Source organism: Doryrhamphus excisus, linkage group LG2 (assembly GCF_037039965.1).
Source record: "Doryrhamphus excisus strain RoL-2023G ecotype Guam linkage group LG2, RoL_Dexc_Guam_v1.1, whole genome shotgun sequence".
Lineage (NCBI taxonomy): Eukaryota > Metazoa > Chordata > Actinopteri > Syngnathiformes > Syngnathidae > Doryrhamphus > Doryrhamphus excisus.
Genome location: NC_136358.1, coordinates 12,988,393 through 13,013,021, shown reverse-complemented (window position 1 = coordinate 13,013,021; position 24,629 = coordinate 12,988,393). Strand labels below are relative to the sequence as shown.

Below are 24,629 nucleotides of genomic sequence, written 5' to 3'. Positions count from 1 at the left end.
TGTCACTATAATGAAAACTAAACAAGGCTAAGAGCAGGTGACTGCCGCCAACTCTCCTTCCACCACCCCTCCACCACTACTTGCAAGTTGTCCAATTAAGGTCTTCTGCTCTTGCCCAAGCAGCCTGCCACAGGCTTGCCAATTCCCAAACAGGCGGGTCAGGGGAGTTAATCTGGCTTTGAAAGGCCTGACGGGGCCATTGTTTGGGATTCTGCCTGCTGACACTTCCTCGACAGTGGGTGGGCACTGGCGCGTGGGCACCAGGCTATAAAAGGCCTGGAGAAATCAGTTATAAGCACCCCTTCTCCCCTTGGCCCAACTGCCATTCTGAGAAGAGTGTGTACGCTCGCAGTGTTGCACTGTACGGCTCATAACACCCAGCTATAACTTCACTGTAAATGAGACATAACTCGGGCCAGCGTGCCGCTCTTTGCTGCATGATGGAAATGGGACACAACTCTTGTGACGCCTCTGATTTTAGAACTCATTCACTGACTTAGTGATGCACGTCAGAGTGTACACGTTAGAATATTGCCGTGTAATGTACTGCCCGATGACAAGTGTTCACTCGTCATACGTCATCCGGAGTCCGACACAGCCCCGCACACAATGAAAGTTCCTCCTGCACTAAAAGTGCTCCCAAATCCTTACTAAGGCGGGGATTCATCCCCAAATTTTGACCACAGTCGCAAGTACAGCGGGTTGGCATCGGCACTTTAGCCGCTGCCTGACGGGTGATCACATCGCAAGCCTCAAACTCACCACCCTGTGCCCCAAATGCCGCACCAATCGAAATCTAAAGCGCTGATTGGTGCTGGGGATATGTGTTTTTAAGCACATATCAGCCGATGTTGAGACCGTCCTTTTTCCACTGATATCGGCCGATACAGATCTGTGGCCGATCGATCGAGTTACAGTTTCATAGTTAGAACTAGCGATCGACCGATAAGTTTTTTTCGTGCCGATACCATTTTTTTTCCATCATCCTTAGCCGATGACCGATTTTGCTTGGGACGATATTTGTGGCCGATACTGCTTTTGCCGCTGCACACAAAGCAGCCCGGCGGATGCATGCCTGTAAATCATGCAGCGGAAAAATACATCGGCGAACCCACGCGCGTATCAGCCGATACCAATTCAAGTAAAGAACGCAAATATCGTCCCGATATATCGGCCGGCCGATGTATCGGTCGATCCTTAGTTAGAACTAAGGGAGACTACCACTCTACCACCCAGACCATTCAGTGCCGCAATACCAACATTATGGTATCATTAGAAGTGCAGGACAGAGCTTAGTCCAAATACGAAGAGTCTGAAGATGACGTTGGAGTGACGCAGGTCTGATGCAGTTTGACATGGAACTTTCATCCAATCTGATCATACTAACGTTAATGCCATAGACCTGCCGATTTAGTCTGACATCTGTCAGATGTTTGCCAGGGATGGAATGGAAAGAATCACATTCTCTGGTTCTGATTGACCCCAACACTTGCTGCAGGGCAGAACCAGAAAGCCTGGTTATCAAACAGATAACTCTCATCCATGTCGATGTCTGTCTGCTGTTTTGATTCATATGTTCTTTTTTTTAAAAAAAACTATGGAAGAACCAGAAGATGACACCCAGAGCTGCCAAAGCCTTTCTGCAAAAGAACTCCAGCATGAAAGTGAGCCACTTCCTCTACTGCTGCTGTCTTTTCATATTTATCATAGGAATTGGAGGATGCACTGTAAGCAAAGACTTTTCCAGAAAGGACACCACCAGTTGCCAGTAAATAACATCTGGGTGCTGCAGTCGCTGTTGTTTGATTAATATAACACAGAAGAGAAAGATGTGCAGAGAAAGTAACAGTAATTTTTCACATCCCCAACACAATCCAATGCAGGGCTTCGGTTTGACATCAGTGAAGCCTTTTCAGTTTATTGTGTTTTGTACTTTTACCTTTAATGGCTCTGTAATGACACACCGCACTGTCATGGAAACAAACTGCGAAACATCAACAAAAGACAGGGAGTCGGCTCGTCTCATAAATCATAAAGAAAAATTTGTTGAATTACCCGTTGTGAGAGGGACGATAAACAATCAAAAACAGACCTTTGCTTAATTTAATGTGCTGTGACTTCAGGAAAAAGAGCCGAAGCAGAAGCAGTTGTTTGCATCTCTGTGTCCTTTCACAAGTAGATGCTTTGTTGGAAGAGAAGGCCAAAAAACATCCAAAATGACACCCCCACTTTGAATAGCATAAGCAAAGGCCGTAAACACCCAGCCCAACCAGCTGGAGAGTGCTCCCTTGACTGGTGGACTGTGAAATTACCAGGAACATGATGATAGAAAAAGCAAAGTATATTTGTGTGCCTCTATACCGAGGGCCAGGAATGTTAATTTCATAAACAAACTCCCCTCCAGATTCTGCGGAGGGGAGATTGAGGCATTAGTTCGATGGAACTGATGCGAAACAGAACAAAAACACAAACAAACCTCAAATAATACAAAGGGGAAGGAAATTAGTAAATACATCTTGAACACAAATCAGAGGTTGTCAATCACGGTAAACAAATGCAACATGCTGCATTTTGTTATTCACACACAGAGTATATTGTAGAAATCATGTTAATTGAGTATTAGAAGCCATATTTTCATATTTGGGGAATGCTGTGAGGTTAGTTGGTGATAAAATGCTGAAAGTTGCGGCTGAAATTATTTTTCTGTCAAATACGTAGTACATAAGTTGAGGCGACAGGCCGTGCTTTTGGCTTGATGGCTAGCGTTGTGGACTGGCTGAACCAGGTGGGTTACATCGGTGCCATGACCCAATGAGAGTGAGATATTCTGTACAGTGATGGGAATAACAGCGTTTAAAATCATGCCGTTACTAACAGCGTTACTTTTTTCAGTAACGGGTAATCTAACTAATTACTTTTACTGTCAGCATAACGCCTAAAAATATGTCACCAAATTCATAACTAATCTGCAGTGCAGTGAGAGTGTGAGAGTGTTGCAAAGTGACAAGGGAGGGGGTGAGATAACCACATAAGCAATGAGGATTGGCTCAGATTTGAGTAAAATTGCGTCTTCAGCCAATCAGAAAACTTAATGGGCCGGTGTTTACAGCACATACGCAACGAGGATTCGCTACGGTTTAGTAAAATTGCGTCTTCAGCCAATCAGACAACTTGGGTGGGCGGGTGTTTAGAGCACAGCCAAACAGCATTTGCCAAATGGAAGTACAGACACTACTTTAACTTTGTTGATTTCAAAGGTAAAATGTCCCCCCCCCCAAAAAAACAACTTTTCCACGTCCTGTGTGAGCAACTCAAACCCACACAAACACCTGTCAACTGCAATAAATGCAAACCTCTGTAATGGTACCCGTCTTTGCTGTGGGCGGGGTAATAGTTATTTTACTGGTAACTAGTTACTTTTGTAGTGGAGTAACTAAGTTAGTAACTTTTTTGAGCAGTAACTAGTAACTATAACTAATTACTTTTTTAAAAACACTGATACTGATAAACACTGATACTGTAGTACGAGTGTGGATGTGTGAATATACATTGTACATTGAATGTAGTATAGGTCACGCATCCCACTGAAAACTGGTCCTTTTTGGGAATCACTGCTGACAAAGCATCCAGTATATTGCTCTAATTTTAGGTCGTACCGTTTCCATACTGAGCCCATATTTGCATGGTATTTGGAGATTGCTATGAAGCCATCAACATCAACAACATCTTCTAGCACTGACATATAATTTATAGTCTTGGCCACATTAACTCATTAACTGACCATCTTTTTCCTCTAGCACTTCATCACAATATTTTTGGAATAGAGGTTTGCAATCAATGTGTCGCTGACAGCAATGAAAGGCCGTTCTATCTCCACAAATTCGAACATATGCTTCGAAATAGGCACCGCTTGGCGTTCCCTCCAAAGTCCCCCCACGTCAGCACACTTGAAATAACCGTCAGTGGTGTCAGAGCTGCGGGCCTCGTGCGGCGGCCACATGAAAAAACACACAACTCTCACAGGTCCATGTTAGCGGTTCTCTGCACTCTCTGCTCAGGTGTCATAGAAATGTGAACGCTGGCGACGGGGCGGCGACCATTTGGACCGGCACATCAAAGGAAGTGCTACCATTTTTTAATAACCGTGGATGGAGTGTTTTCTCTTCATCGCTACTGCTGATTGTTCCCTTCTTATTGACTCGAACAGTGGGGAAAAAAGAACGATGACATACCAGAAAAAGCTACCTTATCGGAGAAAACTGCCGCTATTGTATTGAATTGAGGTATCTTATTATTTTTTTCCTCAGGAAATTTCCTTGTCAGACTGAAGAGGTTTTATAAATAGCTTCAAGACCAGCAGGACGTTACAACGCTTCGTTCAAGCCAGTCCAAGAAAATTCTTTTGCTGTCAGCACCTCGACTCACATTGGTGAAATAGTCTGACTGGGAAGACTCGGAGAACATCATTTTAACTTCTATACCACTGCTTGTGTTAAGACAACATTTAACAGTTACATGATACCAAGTCCTCAATTTGACTATCCCTGTGGTCAAGTAACTCCATACAGGCAGTGGACCACATCTAATAGAAGCTGAGCGCACCCCGTCTGACTTTTAATGTAGCACAGTTTGTTGGATGTGGAGGAGAATCAAATGCATTCCCAAGTACTTTGCCGTGCAGATCCGCAGAACCAGCAGGACGAAAGGATGCCTTCGGGGGGGCTAATAGCCCCAAAAATCCATAGAAGACCAAGCTTTCATTTGTGACCTACTCTGTGTTATTAGACACTCAATGTAAAGAAACGCTTGGATGAGCAAAAATCATGTGGTTTGAAAAGCTAGAGCGCAGCAATGAAGGCCGATGTTTTACTTGTATTTGCCTCCGGTAGCAGATGTGAGGAGACTTTCAATTGTATTTAGCAGCATTTGCATGACTGGAAAGTCAAAAACCAAACTAGCTGATACTTTAGAAAGTATACTTGGATATACTTGAGAGTGGTGCAGATTTACTATCCACTATCCTTGCTGCACGAAGGGGAGTGGTTAGCACTCAGGCCTCACAGCTAGGAGACCAGAGTTCAATTCCACCCTCGGCCATCTCTGTGTGGAGTTTGCATGTTGTCCCCGTGCATGCGTGGGTTTTCTCCAGGTACTCAGGTTTCCTCCCACATTCCAAAAACATGCTAGGTTAATTGGCCACTCCAAATTGTCCATAGGTATGAATGTGAGTGTGAATGGTTTGTCTATACTATGTGCCCTGTGATTGGCTGTTTTGCTCAAATTTGAAGATTGGATCTATATATATATATATATATATATATATATATATATATATATATATATATATATATATATACACATATACATATATACACATATACATATATACACGTCTTTAATGGGGTTTTTTGGGGCAGGAAAGCAAAAAGAGGCGGGAGAAGTGAAAATTGTAAATAATTCATGGTGTTGTATTTGTGAATAAATTATTTTCATTTAAAACAACCAGTTTTTGTGTTATGTTGTGACATAGAGTTATTTTGACTAAGTATATATGGCTAAATTCGTGTCGGTTGGTGACTCTTGGCTGGCCACCAGTCCAGGGTGTACCTCTCGCCTGAAGACAGCTAGGATAGGCTCCAGCACCCCAGCGACCCTCATGAGGATAGACAGCGGTAGAAAATGAATGAATGTATAAAATGATTCAACCCAAACCTATCGTTGTCGAAATGGCTGGAAAGTACCGTGGCTGTAGCAACATTGGCTAGGGTTGTGGGGAGCTGCGGTTCATACAAGAATCCCAACATATGTTGTGATATTGTGAAGCAGTCTGTGATTATCATACCTGCAAGATAACAGTACTACTGCTACTGTATTTGCCCATTTATTCCAGATGGGGGCAGTTTGGTGATGAGCAGGGAATAAATGGATTAGTCTCAACTGGGTGCTTTTGGGTCAGCATGGACTTATTAATACGGCCTCCATTCTGCTGATGGAAAAAGCTGTCATCATATATGTCATTTATCCTGTGGCATGTCTAACAGTGATTATTCTCTTCATTCATTGTGGCTAAAGGGCTAAGCAATTTATTTCTAATCTAGTCATGAGGGCTGTGTGTTTGGGGAGGATCCGGCCTAATGAGCCAAAAACAAATTAGGGAGATATTCTGATGTTGAGCTACATTTCCCTCCATTCTCCTTCATTTGCATTTTTAGCACATACAATCACAAATATGCTGTTGTTTGTTCTCAGGCTCAAAGCAAAGTAATTACCACTGACAGTGCACCAATGAGGCAAATGACCTTTCGGCAGAGTGATGCTGCATTTTGCCGTCGCCGTCTGTCAGCTGGTAAAGATGACGCGTGTTCTGTTATCTCATTCCGGGATTGTTAAAAGACAACATGGCCGCATTTGAAATGCATAAATCTCACCAAAGAAGCAAAAAGTCATTACTGTGCAGGAGGGGAGTGTCTGGAGCGTTCGCGGGAGTTGTTGTTGTGGCGCCGGCGAGAGCCCTGACCCTGAATTCTTCCCAAGGATTGGAATTCTGTGATGCTTGATAGCATCAGTTCAAAAACACTAAAACTGCCTTTCCAGCAAAGGTCAAATGATCAGTCGGGGACCAAACCTGCCCCAGGGATCAATACCATGTCTAGGTCATACAACACTCAAATCCAATAAGAAGTGTGGTGATTGGACTGTATATCATTGACCACTGGAGCCTCCATCCTGCCTTAAATATTACAAAAAGACACTTTCGTTTGTTTCTTTATGCTTTTTTCCTGATTTCGGACTCATCACAGCAGATCTTTTGATCCGCATACTGATTCTTGGCTTGAGCACTTTATAATCCGGATTCCCTTCCTGACGAATACCAATGACGCTTGCTAGTGGAGATTCAAACCCAGGGCATTTGCTCCGAAGTCCAGAATGCTAACCACTACACCACGGTGGCTCAACATAAAAAAAGACACTGATTTGGCCTATCAATGTCATAACTGTTTGGACTCTTGGGTTTGATTTTTCTCTGTTACGCCATTATTTACTGGTCTGTGCTTAAACGGTAATGTGTTATTTCTGTTTCCTACCTGGCAACATATGCAGTATCTTCACTCCTGTTAGTAGGAACTAGTGATATGTCCGTCACCAACAAAACGAATTGTGGCGTTGGCTCTTTGAAGTGAACAGTGTGAGCTGGCTCTTTGAAGTGAACAATCTTTTTTTTTCAGTTAAACTGGCACGTTTGTTTGTTTCATTTGGGTTTTTCCCTGATTGCGATTTTTGGATTGAGCCTTTTATATTCGGGATGCCCTTCTTGACGAATACCGATGGTGCTTACTAGCGGAGATTCCCGAGGCTTCCGCTCCAAAGTCCAGAACGCTAACCACTACACCACGACGTCCTCTAGTTAAAGTCGCACATGATTGTTCAAAATGCGTTGTGCCAAAAGAGCCGGTTCTCCTTAAGGACCTGAGCCAAAAGAACCGACTCCCTTAAAAGGGTTGAAATTCCATCACTCATCGTGATTCATGGCTTTGCAATTTAGTAGATTTGTGTGTTTCACTATGTGTAAGTCCGATGCATTCTGTTGCAGCTTCCCTGGTATCTTCCATTCCTGTTTCTACCTCCCATGGTGAGTGCTAAGTTAGCCCCTAAATGGGCCTTCTAGATAGCTTTGTTATTTTGCTACTTTGTGTGTGCAGTTCCGCTCTGATCTTTTGTGTTTGTTAACTCATTCAGTCCCAGACATCTTTTAAAAGACATCCCTCTCAGTACTGGCTATTTTTGACAATTTTGACACTGAATATTGTGTCCTAGGGCTATATGTACCAAAATAAATATTAGACCCTCATCTTTCATCAGAGAACAAAACAAAACAAATTTCTGCAAGATATCAGTTCTCAACAAGAAAGGGAAAAGCAGCTTTTTGTAAAAAGATATAGTACATTTCAACAAGCATAACTTGCACAAATGTAGCTATATATGTTTATACTTAGTCAAAATAACTCAATCACTGTCACAACACAACACAAAATTTTTTTTTTAAATGAAAATAATTTATTTACAAATATAACACCATGAACTATTTACAAATTTCCGCTTCTTTTTGCCTTTCGTGCAAAAAAACCCCAAAACGTATACGTCTTTGATAGCAAATGAGTTGAAGACTCTTCAAATTTGAGCAAAACATGACAATAGAAATATTCATTCATTCATTTCCTACTGGAGCCTATCCCAGCTGTCTTTGGGCGAGAGGCGGGGTACACCCTGGTCACCAGACAATCATAGGACATATATAGACAAACAACCATTCACACTCACATTCATAGTTATGGACAATTTGGAGTGGCCAATTAACCTAGCATGTTTTTGGAATGTGGGAGGAAACCAGAGTACCCGGAGGAAACCCACACATGCACGAGGAGAACATGCAAACTCCACACAGAGATGGCCGAGGGTGGAATTGAACCACTGTAACCACTCAGTGCACAACAGAAACATGAATCCAGTAAATGAACTGATTAATTCAACACATTATGACTAATGTCCAAATTGCTCTTTCCACAGAATTCCAACAATGACAATTTGTGAGGTCAAAAGTCACCAGGAGAGCAGAATAATGGTCTGTAAATCATCTCCTTTTCCTCCTCAGCAGATCTGTCAGAGACTTTAAAGTGATTTTTCTTGTTCTCTGGCTTCGACCGAGACACTCCATTCTAAGTATCGTATAATAACCACTTGGCCGACTTGTATATGATTGTGATTATGGTGCTTGGGCGCTGCACTGTGTTTTGCTGTTTATCCTGGCCAGCCTTGGGGGGGCCAGCTTAAATAATGTTGAACTGGTTAAGTAACGCACCATGAGAAAGTCCAGCATTCCAGCTCGGCTATGACTGATGCATCCCCTACCCCGCACCCCTTCTCTTTTTTCCACCCTTTGGGTCGGCATCTTCTTCAGATGTACATTTTATATATATATGTATATTAGCTGACAGTGATAATTACATGTTTCTACTGTAACTTAACTCTAATTTGAGTTTCTTACATCTGTAAATATATTTTAGTGGATTTTGCCGACATTTATACTGGTGGCCTAAGCAAAGTTATCAACATCTATAGTCAAGCACTCCTTAATGAAAATATATAAACGCATCCCCTTAAAGTGATACTGGCACACACAGACTCGTCAATGACTCTTTCACTGACTTTGAGGCAGAGTTTACAGAGAGGTAAAAAGTTTTTAAAGGTAAGAAGCAAATTAAAGCGAGCACAAGGAGGGAATATGGAAGAGCGAGATATGATTCAGCATTAAGAGGCTGAAGTGTGGAAGTGCATAAAGTTCTCTCATTTGCACACCCTTTCTAATGCCGGTCGAGTGTTCAAGTATGGGTGGGAGCTGTCTCGCAAACCACACACTCTCACAGAAACACTGTGTGATATTAACACGTGAGCGAGATGGTATTTTATCCCCCCCAGCAATCCCAAATACATGTCACCGTCTCCTCGTCCTCACTTTTCTTGTGTTTATCTGTCAACCATTATACTGTCACTTTGAAAAAGCACATATCTAGATGGGGTAGGACAATTTGGAGAAATCTGTTAAATATTCCTAAACTGACATCAGATTAGGAGCATATATGCCAGCATATACCACCGGAAAGTATTTAGGGAGCTTGAGGGAAATTCGTTGCACGTATTAGTTGGAAAAAGACATGCTGACCAGCAACATTAATGGCATCCGCTGTCTGTACTTCTCAGCAAATTTTATCCAGGAGGACACTAAGTGCAAGACGAAAATGGGCCTCTGCAGCAAAACGGAGACTGTGGTACACAATATTGCAGGTTGCACCAATGGAAAAGCTGTGTCGACTCAATGTGTCGACCTTGATAACTTCATCAAGGCCAAACATATAGCCATCTCCTTCACATGCCCAAAAGTTTCCAGATGCGGGCATCCTTTTTTAATTTAACTTAAATATTAAGTTAAATACTTAATGGCGCTATCTGCAGGGGAGAAAAAAGGATGCTACAGCCATGAATCCAGCTTTATCTCTAAAGTCAATTCACTCAACATCCTCCAGCAGGAAGATGCTTTAACAAGAAGCGATGTTGTGTAACTGTGTGTTTTCTAAGTACAATACTGTATACTTGTGTTTCTTCATGTTTACTATGTGTGCGTTAGGGCTGTCAATCGATTAAAATCCTATTTTGCCCACAGTTAACTCATAATTGATCGCAATAATCACAAGTGAAAAGACGTTTCTATCTACAGTGCTCCAAAATGTATAAACATGGTGCTGTTTCTTGATGTTTAATGTGTGTGTGCGTTAGAGCTGTCAATTGATTAAAATCACATTTTGCCCACAGTTAACTCATAATTAATCGCTATTAATCACAAGTAGAAAGACGTTTTTCATCTACACTCCTCCAAAATGTATAAACATGATGTTTTTTCAACCACATAATGGACCTCAACGTTTAAAAAACAAACACAAGTGTACAACAGGTAGACACTGGTAGAAACACGTACAAATGAAGGTGATTTTATGGTTCCATTTTTAATATCATATAGCCAACAGTGGGAATGCAAATTTTGGCCACAATAAAAAAATATAATTTTTGGGCTCCCTGGCAGTGAGGAGACCTTGGAATTGTCCTAACTTTTGCCCCTTTTACGGCACCCCTGGCCAATAGCACTCATCATAAATACATTTTAAAATGTTCACTTATGAGATCGCTATCGGCCGATATCACTAACTGATGATTGGTATCGGAATCGGCAGCATAAAACCCTTATCCCTAATATTAATACACAACATAGCTGTTATTGCTCGTTACACCCTTAAATTGCACTATGCTCTAAATGCCGCTCAAATATATCTCAACATATTTGAAAGCTCAACACTCAATGATGCTATAATTCTATAACTCCATCAACAGTTCTCCTGCTGCTGTTCTGCACTGCTTTTTTAGATTTTTTAAATTTATATTTTTATCTTCTACTTCTTGTGACTGGATCGGATGTCACTCACTAACCAAATCATTAGGTACACCTGCACATTCAAGAACAATTTCAATGCAAAATATGTTTTTCCCCATATAATGATGGTGTTTAGACCCCCTGTTATGCTGTTATGATAAGGCAAACAACCCCCAAAATACACATAATGATGAACTAACAGTTCTGACAGCGTCATTCCAGCCTGAGAATTATGGTCTACCCCAACGGGATGAAGATTAAGAAGATGAAGGCAGGTTGTATGACTGTAAAAAAGCTGACAGTGGCAAGGGATTCATGGCACATTTTCCACTGATAAAATAGAAAAGTTTGCCCTCTTTATGCAGCTGTTGGGAGAACTTTCCTTCTTATCTGCAAGTGGCCCGATAAGAAAAATCAAAGGCGCTACTCAAGGTTGAACTGTTGTTTCCTCACTTCCTCTGATAGTTTGACCTAAAGCCACTCACCATTGTATCAGTGTTTCATTTTCTTTCTCAAAAACAGCAATACTTCTGCTTTCCATTAGTTTTATGTGGTTTATTGATATTTGACATTGAAAGAGCCTTCAGATATTGCATTCCTCTTATTCCAAATTTTAAATTCACTTAAAAGTTGAAGTTGTTTCAGCTTTTGAGAAAAGGCAGAACCTTGCAACCCAACTCTTTGGGCCAAAACCCACTCATCAATCATCAGGTTGGTGTCATTCCTGATGAAAATATGAAGCCATTTAATATTACTCAGGCCTCATTATCTGCTATTATGCTGGGAGGGCTCACGTACAATTTTCAATCTGTGGCTCCTGGATGAAGTACTGTATGTCTGAACATATCCAAACTTTGCATGAAAAGAAATAAGCAATGAGAGAATCCAATTGAGTTGTATAGCTGATTTCAGATGTTACGCCCTTCTCGCACCTACAAGCACCAGAACCAATCCAGATGGCTAAACTACATGCTCATTTACCCTGTTCTTTATTAGACATGCAGCATTGCAGGGTGCATTTGCAGCAGTGTCTTTCACTGTGGTGCATGAATAGAAATTACATATACAGCATATTGCTGCTCTAAATGTCACTAATAAATAACATATTACTTAACAAATGTTTTGGCTGAAATCAGATTTTTACACACAAAAAAAAAATCTACCTTACACTACTGGAAGGACTGCAGCCAGGAAAGACGCTACAGCATAAAGATAATAGACTGTTAGGAATAAATTAATATATTTAATGCAACAAATACTGCAATTTAAGCTTGAAATGTAGGTCAGTGCTTCTGGTAATGGTTAGGCCAGCAGAGAGAGCCTTGCTGGCCCTGACTTGCACAATCATGCATCATTAGTACAAAATTGTGTTATTTAGTGCCAAACAGTACTCTCCTGTGTCCAAATGTTATTTTGTTAACTGGATGAAAATAAGTTGATTTACACGGAGGTATTATGTTGTTCCCAGGTTGCCCTAAAGTGCCTCCTTGCCTGGATATTTCTCTGTTAAAAGTTTTTATAACTTTTCTCTGACGTATTTGGCTTAGCACATGTGATAATCAGATGTGGTTTTGATCATTTCTGGAGTTTTAGTCTTTTTCAGTAGAAAGGCATGCTTGATGTAGGCGGAAATCAAGTTGGAGTGCACGTTCACATTTTACCAGTAACTATGAAAGTATGCCCTTTATTTGGACACCAAGCTCACCCATGTCGACCTTGTAAATGCAGAGAAATAACTATTTATTTTAGATCGATAATTTTCAAAAAACACGCCCAAGGTCATATCTGATCTTGGCAGACTTTTCTCCGAATATTATAGATTTTCTGGAGCAACAAAAATGTGTAGACACCTTTGGAAATACAGTATTTGAGTCCTAATTTCACACACTCCCACTGAATATAACAAGTGTAAGGGGGCCATCCATTATATTTGTAATGACTTTACTGCGACCTCGTCGTCATTCATCAATATTCATGACAAAGTGCAGCGTTGCATCCTGTATCCCGTAGGGGTTCATTGGCTGAAAGTCATTAGGGGCACACCCTCACAAGACGGAATCTCCTACATGGCTCCCACAAGTGTCTAGGCAATATTGAACTCCATTCAGTTGAGCAGCAGGACCCTGTCGTGATGCAAGAGACCGAACGATCAGTACAACATGAGGTCAGGGGGAACGATTAATATCAGGGGTGGGCAGATTAATCCAAATACTGAGCGTATCAATCAGTATCAGATCAATAATAGCTTGATTGATTTTTTTGTTTTTGGTAGTGTTGTTCAAATCTAGTGTATATATTTATTAATCCCGATTAATCACATTTGATCAATTTTAATGCATAATTAATCACAATTAATCATAGCTAGAAATAAGGTTTTTAGCAACAATAAGTGGGGATGTATCGGGCCACACGGTGGAAGACCTGGGTTTGATTCTCCAATTGGGAATGTTCTTGGGTTTTCTCCAGGTACTCCGGTTTCTTCCCACATTCCAAAACATGCTAGGTTAATTGGCAATTGTCCATACGTATGAATGTGAGTGTGAATAGTTGTTTGTCTATATGTGCCCTGTGATTGGCTCGCGACCAGTCACGGGTGTACCCCGCCTCTCACCCGAAGACAGCTGTTATCAGTATCTGTATTGGTAATACAAATAATAATTGGCCCTATAATTATTTGATAATGGATCGATAACTCCACCCTCACCATCTGTGTGGAGTTTGCATGTTCTCCCCGTGCATGCGTGGATTTTCTCCGGGTACTCCGGTTTCCTCCCACATTCCAAAAACATGCTAGTTTAATTGGCGACTCCAAATTGTCCATAGGTATGAATGTGAGTGTGAATGGTTGTCTATATGTGCCCTGTGATTGGCTGGCGACCAGTCCAAGATGTACCCAGCCTCTCGTCTGAAGACAGCTGGGATAGGCTCCAGCACCCCCGCACCCATACAACCCCCGCAGTAGTATACAGTACCTACCTGCTAAGCTTTCATAGAAACACACACACACACATACTGTACTGTACACATACAGTGCAGTGTGTTGCTGTGCACTTCCTCTCTAAGTCGACATTTGCACATTTATGAGTGAGACCTTGAGAACACGTAGATTGTATTTTTTACTATGTGTAGACATGACACGCAAGTTCTCCAGTACAATTGGATCACTTTCCACTTTCCACGCTTTCCAAGGAAAAGTAAACGTAGGCTTCTGTGTGACAAAACAGGTTGACTCCAACAAAAAGCATCCTAAGTATTGCTTCTTACCTGTTTGGCATGCAGGTCTTCCTTGGAGTGCATGTTTGGGCTGGAAGCAGGGGTCACGGGGGCACGACGGCTGCCCCTGACTAACATCGCACGCATTGATGATAGCCACTTCATGGCTAATAAGAAAAAAAAATCGAAATATGCTTCACGATTTGTTGTACCACTACCTCACACAGCCTGACAAGTCTGCGTGTTTCCATGTACTGTTACAGGCAGATACAGATCCCACAAGCGACAACACACTAATCCGAAAAGTCGACGCACACCCGCCGCCATGCACACCCGCCACCCCACTTCCCACTATAGCCCAGTGACACACAATACTTCCTTCCCCCATCATCACTCTGCCGCCATCTGTCACTTTTCCCCGTCGCCTTCCCCTGCAATTCCGCCCCATCATTTTGGCTAAGACGTCCATTTTATTCTCCCACAGACACGCACACATACCCCCTGCTGTGTCACATGGCTATCAGGAGAGCAGAGGATTGATGCATGGCATTAATCCAATGTTAGTGCTTCCTATAAAGGCTGTCGCACATCGCTCAAAGAAATGAATGATGGACAGGCATAGGTTGGATGAATTATTACACTTGATTGTTCATTACTTTGAAAGTGAATGTGATTGACAAGGGGTGTTGCTTTGATCTGTAGATGAAGCAGATGAAAATTGAAAGCACTCAGCTAAAACAAGCCTACAAGTGAATGTTATTGCCTATAAATATATATATATATATATATATATATATACATATATATATATTCCTTCTTTATTTCAAACATGAAAAACATCCAAAGCACAACAAACCAACCAAAATCAATACAAATAAAAATACCTATGTATATATAAACGTACACATGTTCAAAAGGGAGTGGGAAGAAGTCAAGACTTATCTAGTCCCACCCCCTAAACACCCAGATTCCAACCTTATCCCAACAAAACAAATATTATTCCTTGTCTACACAGAATAAAAACCCCACACCAACCACCCTCACCCAGCTCGAGGCATCCAACCTTGTGCCAAGAGCAACTAGTTCATCCTATCTTACATCGTCCAGTACAAAAGAAAGACAGAAACCACTCCAACTAAACAGTCACCACACCAGTCATCACAAACTAGCATAGATATAAAACATCAATGTTATGATATTGTTTCAGTGAGATTAAAAAATAAAAGTATGTGAGAGAAAAAATGAAAAATATTCTTTAAAATACCTCAAATTAAATAATCACACTTGAGTCTTACTACTACTGTGTTTTCACTTCAACTTCCTTTATTCTTTTATTTTTTGTTTATTTATTAATTTATTTAATTTTATTTTTTATATATATTTTTTTATTTTATTTAATATTTTAATATCTTCATACTTAATACAAAAATGTAACAGGAAGAAGCTGCATTTTGGGCCCTCGTGTCTTCCATGATAGCAGTGTCAAGGAAAAAAGATTGCAAATGGATAATGTGGCTGCATCAAAGTAGCCACAATTTTTGTTAAAGAAAAAAAATTCCTTAATAAAATCATGGCTTTCTGTAAAGTTCTTTCTCATCCATGTGTACAAAATAGCTGCCATGCCAAACAACATATGCTCAAGAGGCGAATGAGGCAGAAACAAGAAAAAGAAACAGACCACTGGAGTTAACCCTATACTTATATTTAACACAATGCTTTCAGCTTTCAAGCATGAGTGGGAAATGTGTGGCTTTGCTGCAATGTTCGTGTTAGTGCGAGTCCAGCTCGGCCTAATGCCCTGGCTGGAAGGGGCATGGACATATGCGGAAGACAGGCGCTCGCCCTCGCTGGTGTCTGTGTGATGTTGGTGGGGATACGGCCTTCATTCATCTCTTAATCCCTTGTCTCAGCGTGCCGGCGGATGTAACGTGCTGTGACAGCGTTGTCATTGAGTCAAGGGAATGTGAAAACAGAAGGAAACAAGACTGATGATCACAAATCTGGCTGCGGATCTGAAGATGCGTTGTAGTCACTTTTCACACACTAACTCTTGTCCAATGCCTTATATCAGATATACTGTACAGGTGGTTCTCGGGTGACAAATGATTTCTGCTGTGGTCGTCTTGCAGGCCTTTCTACCTTCTTAAAATAATTCTATTATTCTTCCTCAGTGTGTCTGAGCACACACACAGGGTATTCTATTTTAGAGAGTTTGGAACTACATAACATCCTACCATGGGATGGATGGAAGGATGGATGCGCGGATGGATGAATGGACAAATGGATGGATAGATGGATGGGTGGACGGATGTGAAGGACGGGGGGATGGACGGATAGATGGATGGATGGATGGGATGGGATGGGATGGGATGGGATGGGATGGGTGGATGTATGGATGGGATGGGTGGATGGATGGATGGAAGGACGGAGGGATGGACGGATGGGAAAAACGGAGGGATGGGTGGATGGACGGATGGATGGGAAGGATGGGAATGGGTGGATGGATGGATGGATGGATGGATGGGAAGGACAAAGGGATGAACGGATGGATAGATTGGGTGGATGGATGAATAGGATGGATGGACGGATGGGATTGATGGGATGGGATGGATGGATTGACGAATGGGATGGATGGCTGGATGGATGGATGGATGGATGGATTTTTCTCCAATGTGGTCCACATAGAGAGGCCTTTTGGGACACATATTACTGTAAGAACATTAAAAGGTATTAGAGTAGAGCTTTAAAATAGGAAAAACGTCTGTCAAATGACTCAGATTTTCGCGGCCACATGAATAACCAACAAGTGAATCAAACTGTAGCGCTGCAGCCCAGAGGCTAGCCTGAGGGGGAGATGTTTGACACGAAAACTCTGCCTTTGAAACAGAGGGACATACTTCTAGGTTGTACTGAACCAAAAACCAATTGTTCCATACATTATATACTCTCTACATAAAATTATTTAGTTTCTTTTTAAGTATGATGCCAATTACAGAAACGTCGTATCTGATTGATGTTGTGGTATTAATCATTGTTTAAGGCCTGCCACTAACACAATAAATGAAAGTGAAAAAAATGTTTATGAATGTTTGAACCGCACATGCTGGAACTCCTCTGCATTCTTTCTTTCTCCCACATCCCTCACATGCCGCTTGGTGCTCCCTGTGTGCCCAGATGCCTGACTCCTTGCTTTCATCCAGCTCTTCTGAGCGACCCTCAAGAAACACAAGAAAAAAAATTCTTGGTGGGAGACATGCATTAAAGAAAACTCCCAGATGACAAAAAAGGGGGCTTTTCCAAAGAAGGCCTGACATTGGGACACCACATGCTATTTAGAACCACTACAAAATACTCAAAGTGCAGTCAGCGAGATGTGTCGATTTGGAGTATCAAAGTCGGGGGCGACTTGATAGTTATAAATATGAGTGTGAATGGCGTTTGTCTATATGTGCTCTGCGATTGGCTGCCGACCAGTGTACGGTGTACCCCGTCTCGCCCATAGACAGCTGGGATAGGCTCCAGCAACACTAGTGAGGATAGACGGATGGATCGCAAAAAATATGTAAATCTGCATTGTTCCCCTTTTGGCTGAAACAATTGGATTTTATTTTATTTGCGATTACTACTGGAGAATCTGTAGTCAAGCTGTGTTTTGTTCACAAATAGATGTCCAGGAAGTTACAAGAGCAGAGGAGCAGTGACTGTGAGGTAGAGGTCTTTAGCTCCACTGAAAACAAAAAAATCTTTCTTTAGTTCTCCAGTTTCCTTGGTGAACCTAAGGAAAACAAAATTATTTCTTCTTGTTAAGAAAAGTACAACATTGTAAACATATATGTAAGTCTGAAAAGTACATAACATACATAACAACATAACATTCATTTTCTACCGCTTATCCTCACAAGGGTTGCAGAAGTGCTGGAGCCTATCCAAGCTGTCTTCGGGCAAGAGGCGGGGTACACCCTGGACTGGTCACCAGCCAATCACAGGGCACATATAGACAAACAACCATTCACACTCACATTCATACCTACGGACAATTTGGAGTCGCCAATTAACCTAGCATGTTTTGGGAATGTGGGAGGAAACTGGAGTACCCGGAGAAAACCCACGCATGCACGGGGAGAACATGCAAACGCCAGCCAATCACGGGGCACATGTAGACAAACAACCATTCACACTCACATTCATACCTATGGACAATTTGGAGTCGCCAATTAACCTAGCATGTTTTTGGAATGTGTGAGGAAACCGGACTACCCAGAGAAAAACCAAGAACATTCTTAAGTGGAGAATCAAACCCAGGTCTTGAACTCGGGTCTCCGAGCTATGTGGCCTGCGTGCTAACCACTCGCCTGCCGTGCAGCCTACATAATAACATGGGAACTATATGACAGACCTCACTTAAAGCATGGCGATACGAGGCAACATGAGGCAAAATGGCCGGCTCTGACAGAACATTCCAGTATCACTTGCGACCTTGATGATGAAGAGGAGAGAACCGTTGGTGCAGTGTAGCGAGGCTTGGCTGCAGTTTTGGATGGCCTCTCTCATCCTCTGCCAAAAGATCCAGAGGCCAGTGGGACCTTGAGATGTTCTGGACCACCACCCCACAGCCTCTGTTAACATATTTTTGGGGAATGAGACAGATGTAAACAATTACAGAGCAAAATGCTCATGATGGGGAAAGGAAACAAGAGGGAGATTAGCTCCCCCTTCTGAATTCACTGCAGACTTTTGGCATTAATTGACATGCAAAGGACCGCCTTCGTAGAATCTCAAGCATCAGAAAGTTTGGCTCAGTTACAGCGTCACTTGTGTATGCCTGTGTGTGTGTGTGTGTGTGTGTGAGTGTGTTCAGACCACCATGGTGAAAATGTCCAAATCAATGTGCCAATCAAGAGTTGTTGAAAAGAATATTTTCCATGGTAAATTGCCGGGTAAGAAAACTGTTTAGCACTGGTACTATTCACGTGGATGGCAATAACCTGACTATTGATATTTTTCTGGTACACCGCAAAGACATTCATTCATTTTCTACTTTTCTTATCCTCATGAGGGTTGCGAGGGTGCTGGAGCCAATCCTAGCTGTCTTTGGGTACACCCTGGACTGGTGGCCAGCCAATCACAGGGCACATATGGACAAACAACCATTCACACTCACATTCATACCTATGGACAATTTGGAGTCGCCAATTAACCTAGCATGTTTTTGGAATGTGGGAGGAAACCGGAGTACCTGGAAAAACATGGGGAGAACATGCAAACTCCACACAGAGATGGCTGAGGGTGGGATTGAACTCGGAAAAATAAAAAAAATAAAAACTTGCAGAAAAATTGTCTTTTTTTCATTTATATACACTTGGTCAACATTCCCTAAATACATACAAGTTATAAAACTACAAGGGGGGCGGAGGCTGGGGGGTAACGTGAGTCCTTTCATCTATTTAAGTGGTTGCTGAGCACAACACATTCCCAGAATAGATTTGAGTAATGACTCCCCATGCCGCCTGAATAATTCATCCCTAATTTTCCCTCGAATCAGGCGGAGAGGTTCCTGCCAAAAAAAGAAGTCTCTAGTAAACATGGACTCTTTCATATATGTGCGGTAAAAAAGGGAAATAGCCTGGCAATCTAGGTGATGTTTACATGTTGACTGACACTTGGTTTGTGTGTGTTGGTAAGGCTTTTTCAGAAATCAAAACAACCCCGAGAAGAACGCGAGCCAGAGCTTTCCACATTCCCAAAGACACTCCACTCCGCAGGGGGTGTGTCTACCAACCTATAAAAGCATGCAAGTTTCGAGTTGGAAGCCGTCAGCGGCAAAACAAACAGTAACAGAGAGAAGTGTCACAACAGAGGACAACAACACTGCAGCATTGTTTCCCTGCCAACTTGGTCTGCGGCCATGCCTCTTACTAACACTCATAAAGCTTCAACAGTAAATCTCCTCGGATCGTGGGGGTGAAACATGTCGTCCAACAAGTTTGCAACTAGTTCCATTGAGAAAATGTATCGTCATCTGTCGCAACATAAGAATATCTCACTAAAATATGTGCAAATAGTGGTGCAAATTCGACTGGTTGAACCTGATGGAGAACTTGCCTGAAACAATACGCTTAAAAAGTATTAAAATTCATGTTTTTAAGGCACTTTGCATATGAATATTGCTTGCATGAGGGATTATACAATGCAAGTGAAATTATCACCTTGCATTTTATTTTTTTGTCAACAACTGCTATTGCGACCCAAAACCTATTAACTCATTAAAACCGGTCCGACAATGTTATGTTCATGCATAGCAATTTTGGAAAAAATGCCCATTGCCCATTCCCACTTTGTTTGACAGTCCTTGAACACACCATACTTTCTCCCACGCTGCACAGATCAACAACTATACTATATCGTTCCTGTTTTTCTTTCACCTCATATTTAGATTGACTCCATGCTCTCTGTCTAAAAAAGTAGCAGCTGTATCATTACACCACCGGAGACCGGAGACTGCAAGGTGAATGGGTGATTTTATTCTGCTATGTGCGGCCAATGATTGTGGCAACAATGGTTACAGATTATAAATCTTTATATATTCTCTCCCGCCTCAGACGGATGTGTTGCTAAAAGTCAGATGGGATAGGCTCCAGCATACCCCCAAGATCCTAGTGGGGAAAAGTGGCATAAAAAATGGATGGATGGACAAAAAGGTGTGCCCCCATGGGTTGTGGGTCCCTACTTGCATGGCAGTGACGCATATAGCCTTTCCTTGTACTTGCAACATGTTATCGTCAAAACATCAAGCTTAGCTCAGTTCACAGCAGGGTTTTAGGTGAGAGTGCAGGGGTTTTTTAGGTTTCTTGTGTGTTAATCATTTACCAAATCAAACGGGGAGAGGGGCTTTCACGTATACTTGATGTGTCTTTGAAACAGTCATTTATGTGGGGGGAAATTTCCAATCAATAATAAACTACAAAACAAAAGTGTAACATCTGTTGTGGCTTTGGAGGGAAAGCACCAATCGCTAACTCTGACTCTTTTATCATAACCATAAAAGGCTGTATCAGGTCATGGGATAGAGAAATGAGAAATAGGGGGATTATGAACATCATAAAAACAATTCTAATGTTCTGGCTGATCACAAACAAATGTGAGGCAACAAAAGGACATCTATTGATGCAGCTAATCTGCAAGAACTCATAATTCTCTTCCAGAAACTAGACACCACTATTTTAGAGTTACCATGAATTTAGTTCTGCATGACCACAACCCAGAAGTGACAGAAAGAGCCTATCCTATGTGACATGTAAATAAAGTATTTTCATGGAGCGTTCAAAGGTGATGCCAACATTACAGTAAGCGTGCACTGAAAGCATCACAAAAGATCGTCTGGTTAATTAGAGAGAGAAGGTTGTGGACCAGCTGCAGTTTGGCCCGATGCAGACTAACAAAAGCAACAGGGAGCACAGGGAGAGACGCGAAAAGTCAAGATGGATGCTGGTCTGCTTGAACTGCTTGACAGACCGCTGTCATGAGGTCACAGACTAAACAAGGACAAACCACTTACTGAAACCTGTCCAAGTGTGGTAACTACTGTTGGAAAAACATCTGTTGTTTTGCAACATTGCTTGCATGTTTTTTTTTTCTTGTTTGCTTTGAGGTGGTATTAAATTTAAGATCCTGAATGCAGAGGTCGAACTCTGCATTGTGGTGTCGAGGCAAAATGCAGTTGCAGAAGTTTCCCAGCTGCGGGTTGAAACTGTCAGCTCGGCACTGTAGTTTAGGGCTCCTGATTGGAACACCATTAAAGCTCCATTTGCAGGGTCAAGTCTGGGAAGCATGTGAGCACCATCCGTCAGATCCCGATGGAGACGTTTCTCAGGAATCGTGGCCAGTTTGCATTCAGCAGTCATCTATTCCCATAAAGTCCATTTTCCTCCTGTGATTTTCTGTCTTTTTGTACATTTAAGTTAACTTTTATGGGAATTTCAAGCCGCACAATGAGGCTCGGGACCTACCGAGCCACTTGAAGAGGAATCTACAAATACAGTTTGGCACTTTTGATTCACATTTAATTTTGTTAATCACTCACAAATTGAGGCTTTTCTTCTTAATAGCGCGTACACAAGAATACAAAACCGCATAAAGCGTGGCTAATTGGACACAATAAACTCATCTGTGAGCGGACAGCTGGTTTAGAGCAGCAAAACGTAGCATGAATAATCTCCAACCCCAACAAACAGGTCAACTTTTGGAGAAAGTATGCTTCACTTGCTGCATCAAGGTTGAGGTTGCCAGACAGAATAAGACGGGCGTTATTGTCAGGAGATCTCTCATTTTCATTTCAACCGTACCACTGAATGGTTTGACGGTCTCCTGATTTCGGATCAACGTTTGCAATAAAAGTGATTGTTCGATTTATTACATTAGATTCAGCTAGGGAATCCTCTCTCTTCAATTGCCATTGTTCACTCCTGATAGAAGAGAACAGGTTTAAGCCCTAAATGTGCCTCATGCATGTTTTAAAATGATAATGATGATGGAGGGATGAATCTCCTCACTTCCAGACTTACGACCACATTTTAACTTGGGTTTCACCTTGCTGTAAGTTTTAAAAGTGGATTTTTATAGCAACCATGATGCCTCCAATGACCTTCAAGGAAAAAAAAACATTCTCAGTAGAGCATAAACACATACACATGTAAAACTTGGAGGCTTTTTTACAGTGTTAGATGTATGTTACACATTTAACTGTAGTATTGCATATTGTTGCAACCCCTGATGGGAAAATCTGAAAGAAAGACAGAAATAAGTGTGTAAAGATGTATCCTGATGGTTCAATAAATCCAAAATAAAATCCAGTCCAAAATGAATATTACATTCAACATTCAACAAACTCACCGCAACTGTACATAATGTATATTCTCTAGCAACATAGCAACAATGCCAAAGCTGCTGTCAAGCCACAATAAGGTCACATGACACTCGTCTTATCATCAGTCAATACCTTAACTGACTTCATTCTTATAATAACAAAACATTTGGCAGTCATCTGATCCGCCTACAGCGCTGCACGGAACATACTCTCCATGGATTAGCTGGCAACCGCCGATCAATGGCTTTGATGGAAGGGAGACCTCCGTCAGATGTAGTGAACACTTTGTCATAGTTAACTGTCATTACTTTTCAAGGGTGTTAAAAATAACAGAGCCGGTTGTCCGATCTGATTCCTTCAAATTGCTTTCAGAATAATGAGTATGCTGCCTCAGTTCAGAGAAGTCGTATGGTCGACGTCCAAAGCATTCAGGGAAGTGTGTGGCCTGCGAGGCTATAAAGGTTTATTTAATCTTGCCTTGTTTATATCATTCACTCAGTACGTTTGAAGGAATGGAAGTGAGTTAGGCAGGCTGACCATGAGGTACCTTGGAAAAAAAAAATGACGTGTACACACTTACTAATTTCCTCAAACAAACTCAGCAACACACAAACAAAACAATACGAAATGTTTACACACAAGCTAAGGGAAACGTTGGGGAACATTTTATTTCGGTTTATTCCCGTCGTTATCTGTGGTTTGTTACTCGTTCATTTTGTGGCTGTCCTTCACTGAACGGCGTGGCAAATCTGCGGTGTGGGGACGGCTGGCTTTGGTCTGAGTGAAGGGCCGTGAAAATGTCAACAAAGCAATGGCCAGAGGAAAAACGATGATCTGCCAGAAAATGAAACCACGTTATTTTCTTTGTCTTTCAGTAGATAAAAAGTATGTTTAAATATATATATAAATACATATGTGGAAATGGAGTGGCTGCTGCAGTTGAACATAAATCCGTGCAATTGTCCTCTTTATGGAACTCGTCACTGCTTGTTCCCCCCACCCCCCAACCCCTCGGGGGAGCATGTAACATAACAACTGGTACCGCCGGTAATTATGTTACATGATGCATTTGAACTAACGAGCAAAAAGACTTCTCCACCCCATTGTTAACTTACATACTAAAAGGATAATTAAAATAACTGACAATTTGCGAGGGGTATTGTGGGTTGGAGAATTAATGAGTTAAGAATGGAGCATGCTTTTTATATTTGGCGGCCCTGAAATCCATTACATTGACTATTTCAACAAGATTGGACGAGATATTGAAGATGCAAAAGTCAAGATGGGTAAACATGTGGACAGAATATAATATGTATGATTGTATTTATGGACAGTGACGGGTCCGTGTTGGCCTCACAGTCAGGAGATGGAGGGTTTAAATCTCTGCTTAGGCTTCTGTGTGTGGTGGTTTTCCTCAGGTACTCCTCCTCCTCCTGGTCTCCTCCCATATCCCATAATATGCATGTTAAGTTAACTGGAGACCCTAAATAGATAGTAGGAGGGCTCGGGGAAGACTAAAGCCACATTGGAGAGACTATGTCTCTCAACTGAAAGAACACATAAGGTTGATTAGTG

General features: G+C 41.8%; 1 protein-coding gene across 3 annotated transcripts in view; it reads right to left on the bottom strand.

The window, feature by feature from the left end:
• nav3 (neuron navigator 3) overlaps positions 1-24,629 on the bottom strand; it is a 286,722-nt gene that overhangs the window by 139,294 nt on the left and 122,799 nt on the right. The window contains exon 1 of one of the 3 annotated variants that reach the window (XM_078798155.1): positions 14,243-14,616. The exons of the other annotated variants lie outside the window; for them this stretch is intronic. Within the exon in view, the coding sequence (XP_078654281.1) occupies positions 14,243-14,356 (114 nt within the window). The 5' untranslated portion in view covers positions 14,357-14,616. Of the gene's footprint in view, positions 1-14,242; positions 14,617-24,629 lie in introns of those variants that run through there. 3 annotated transcript variants of the gene reach the window in all.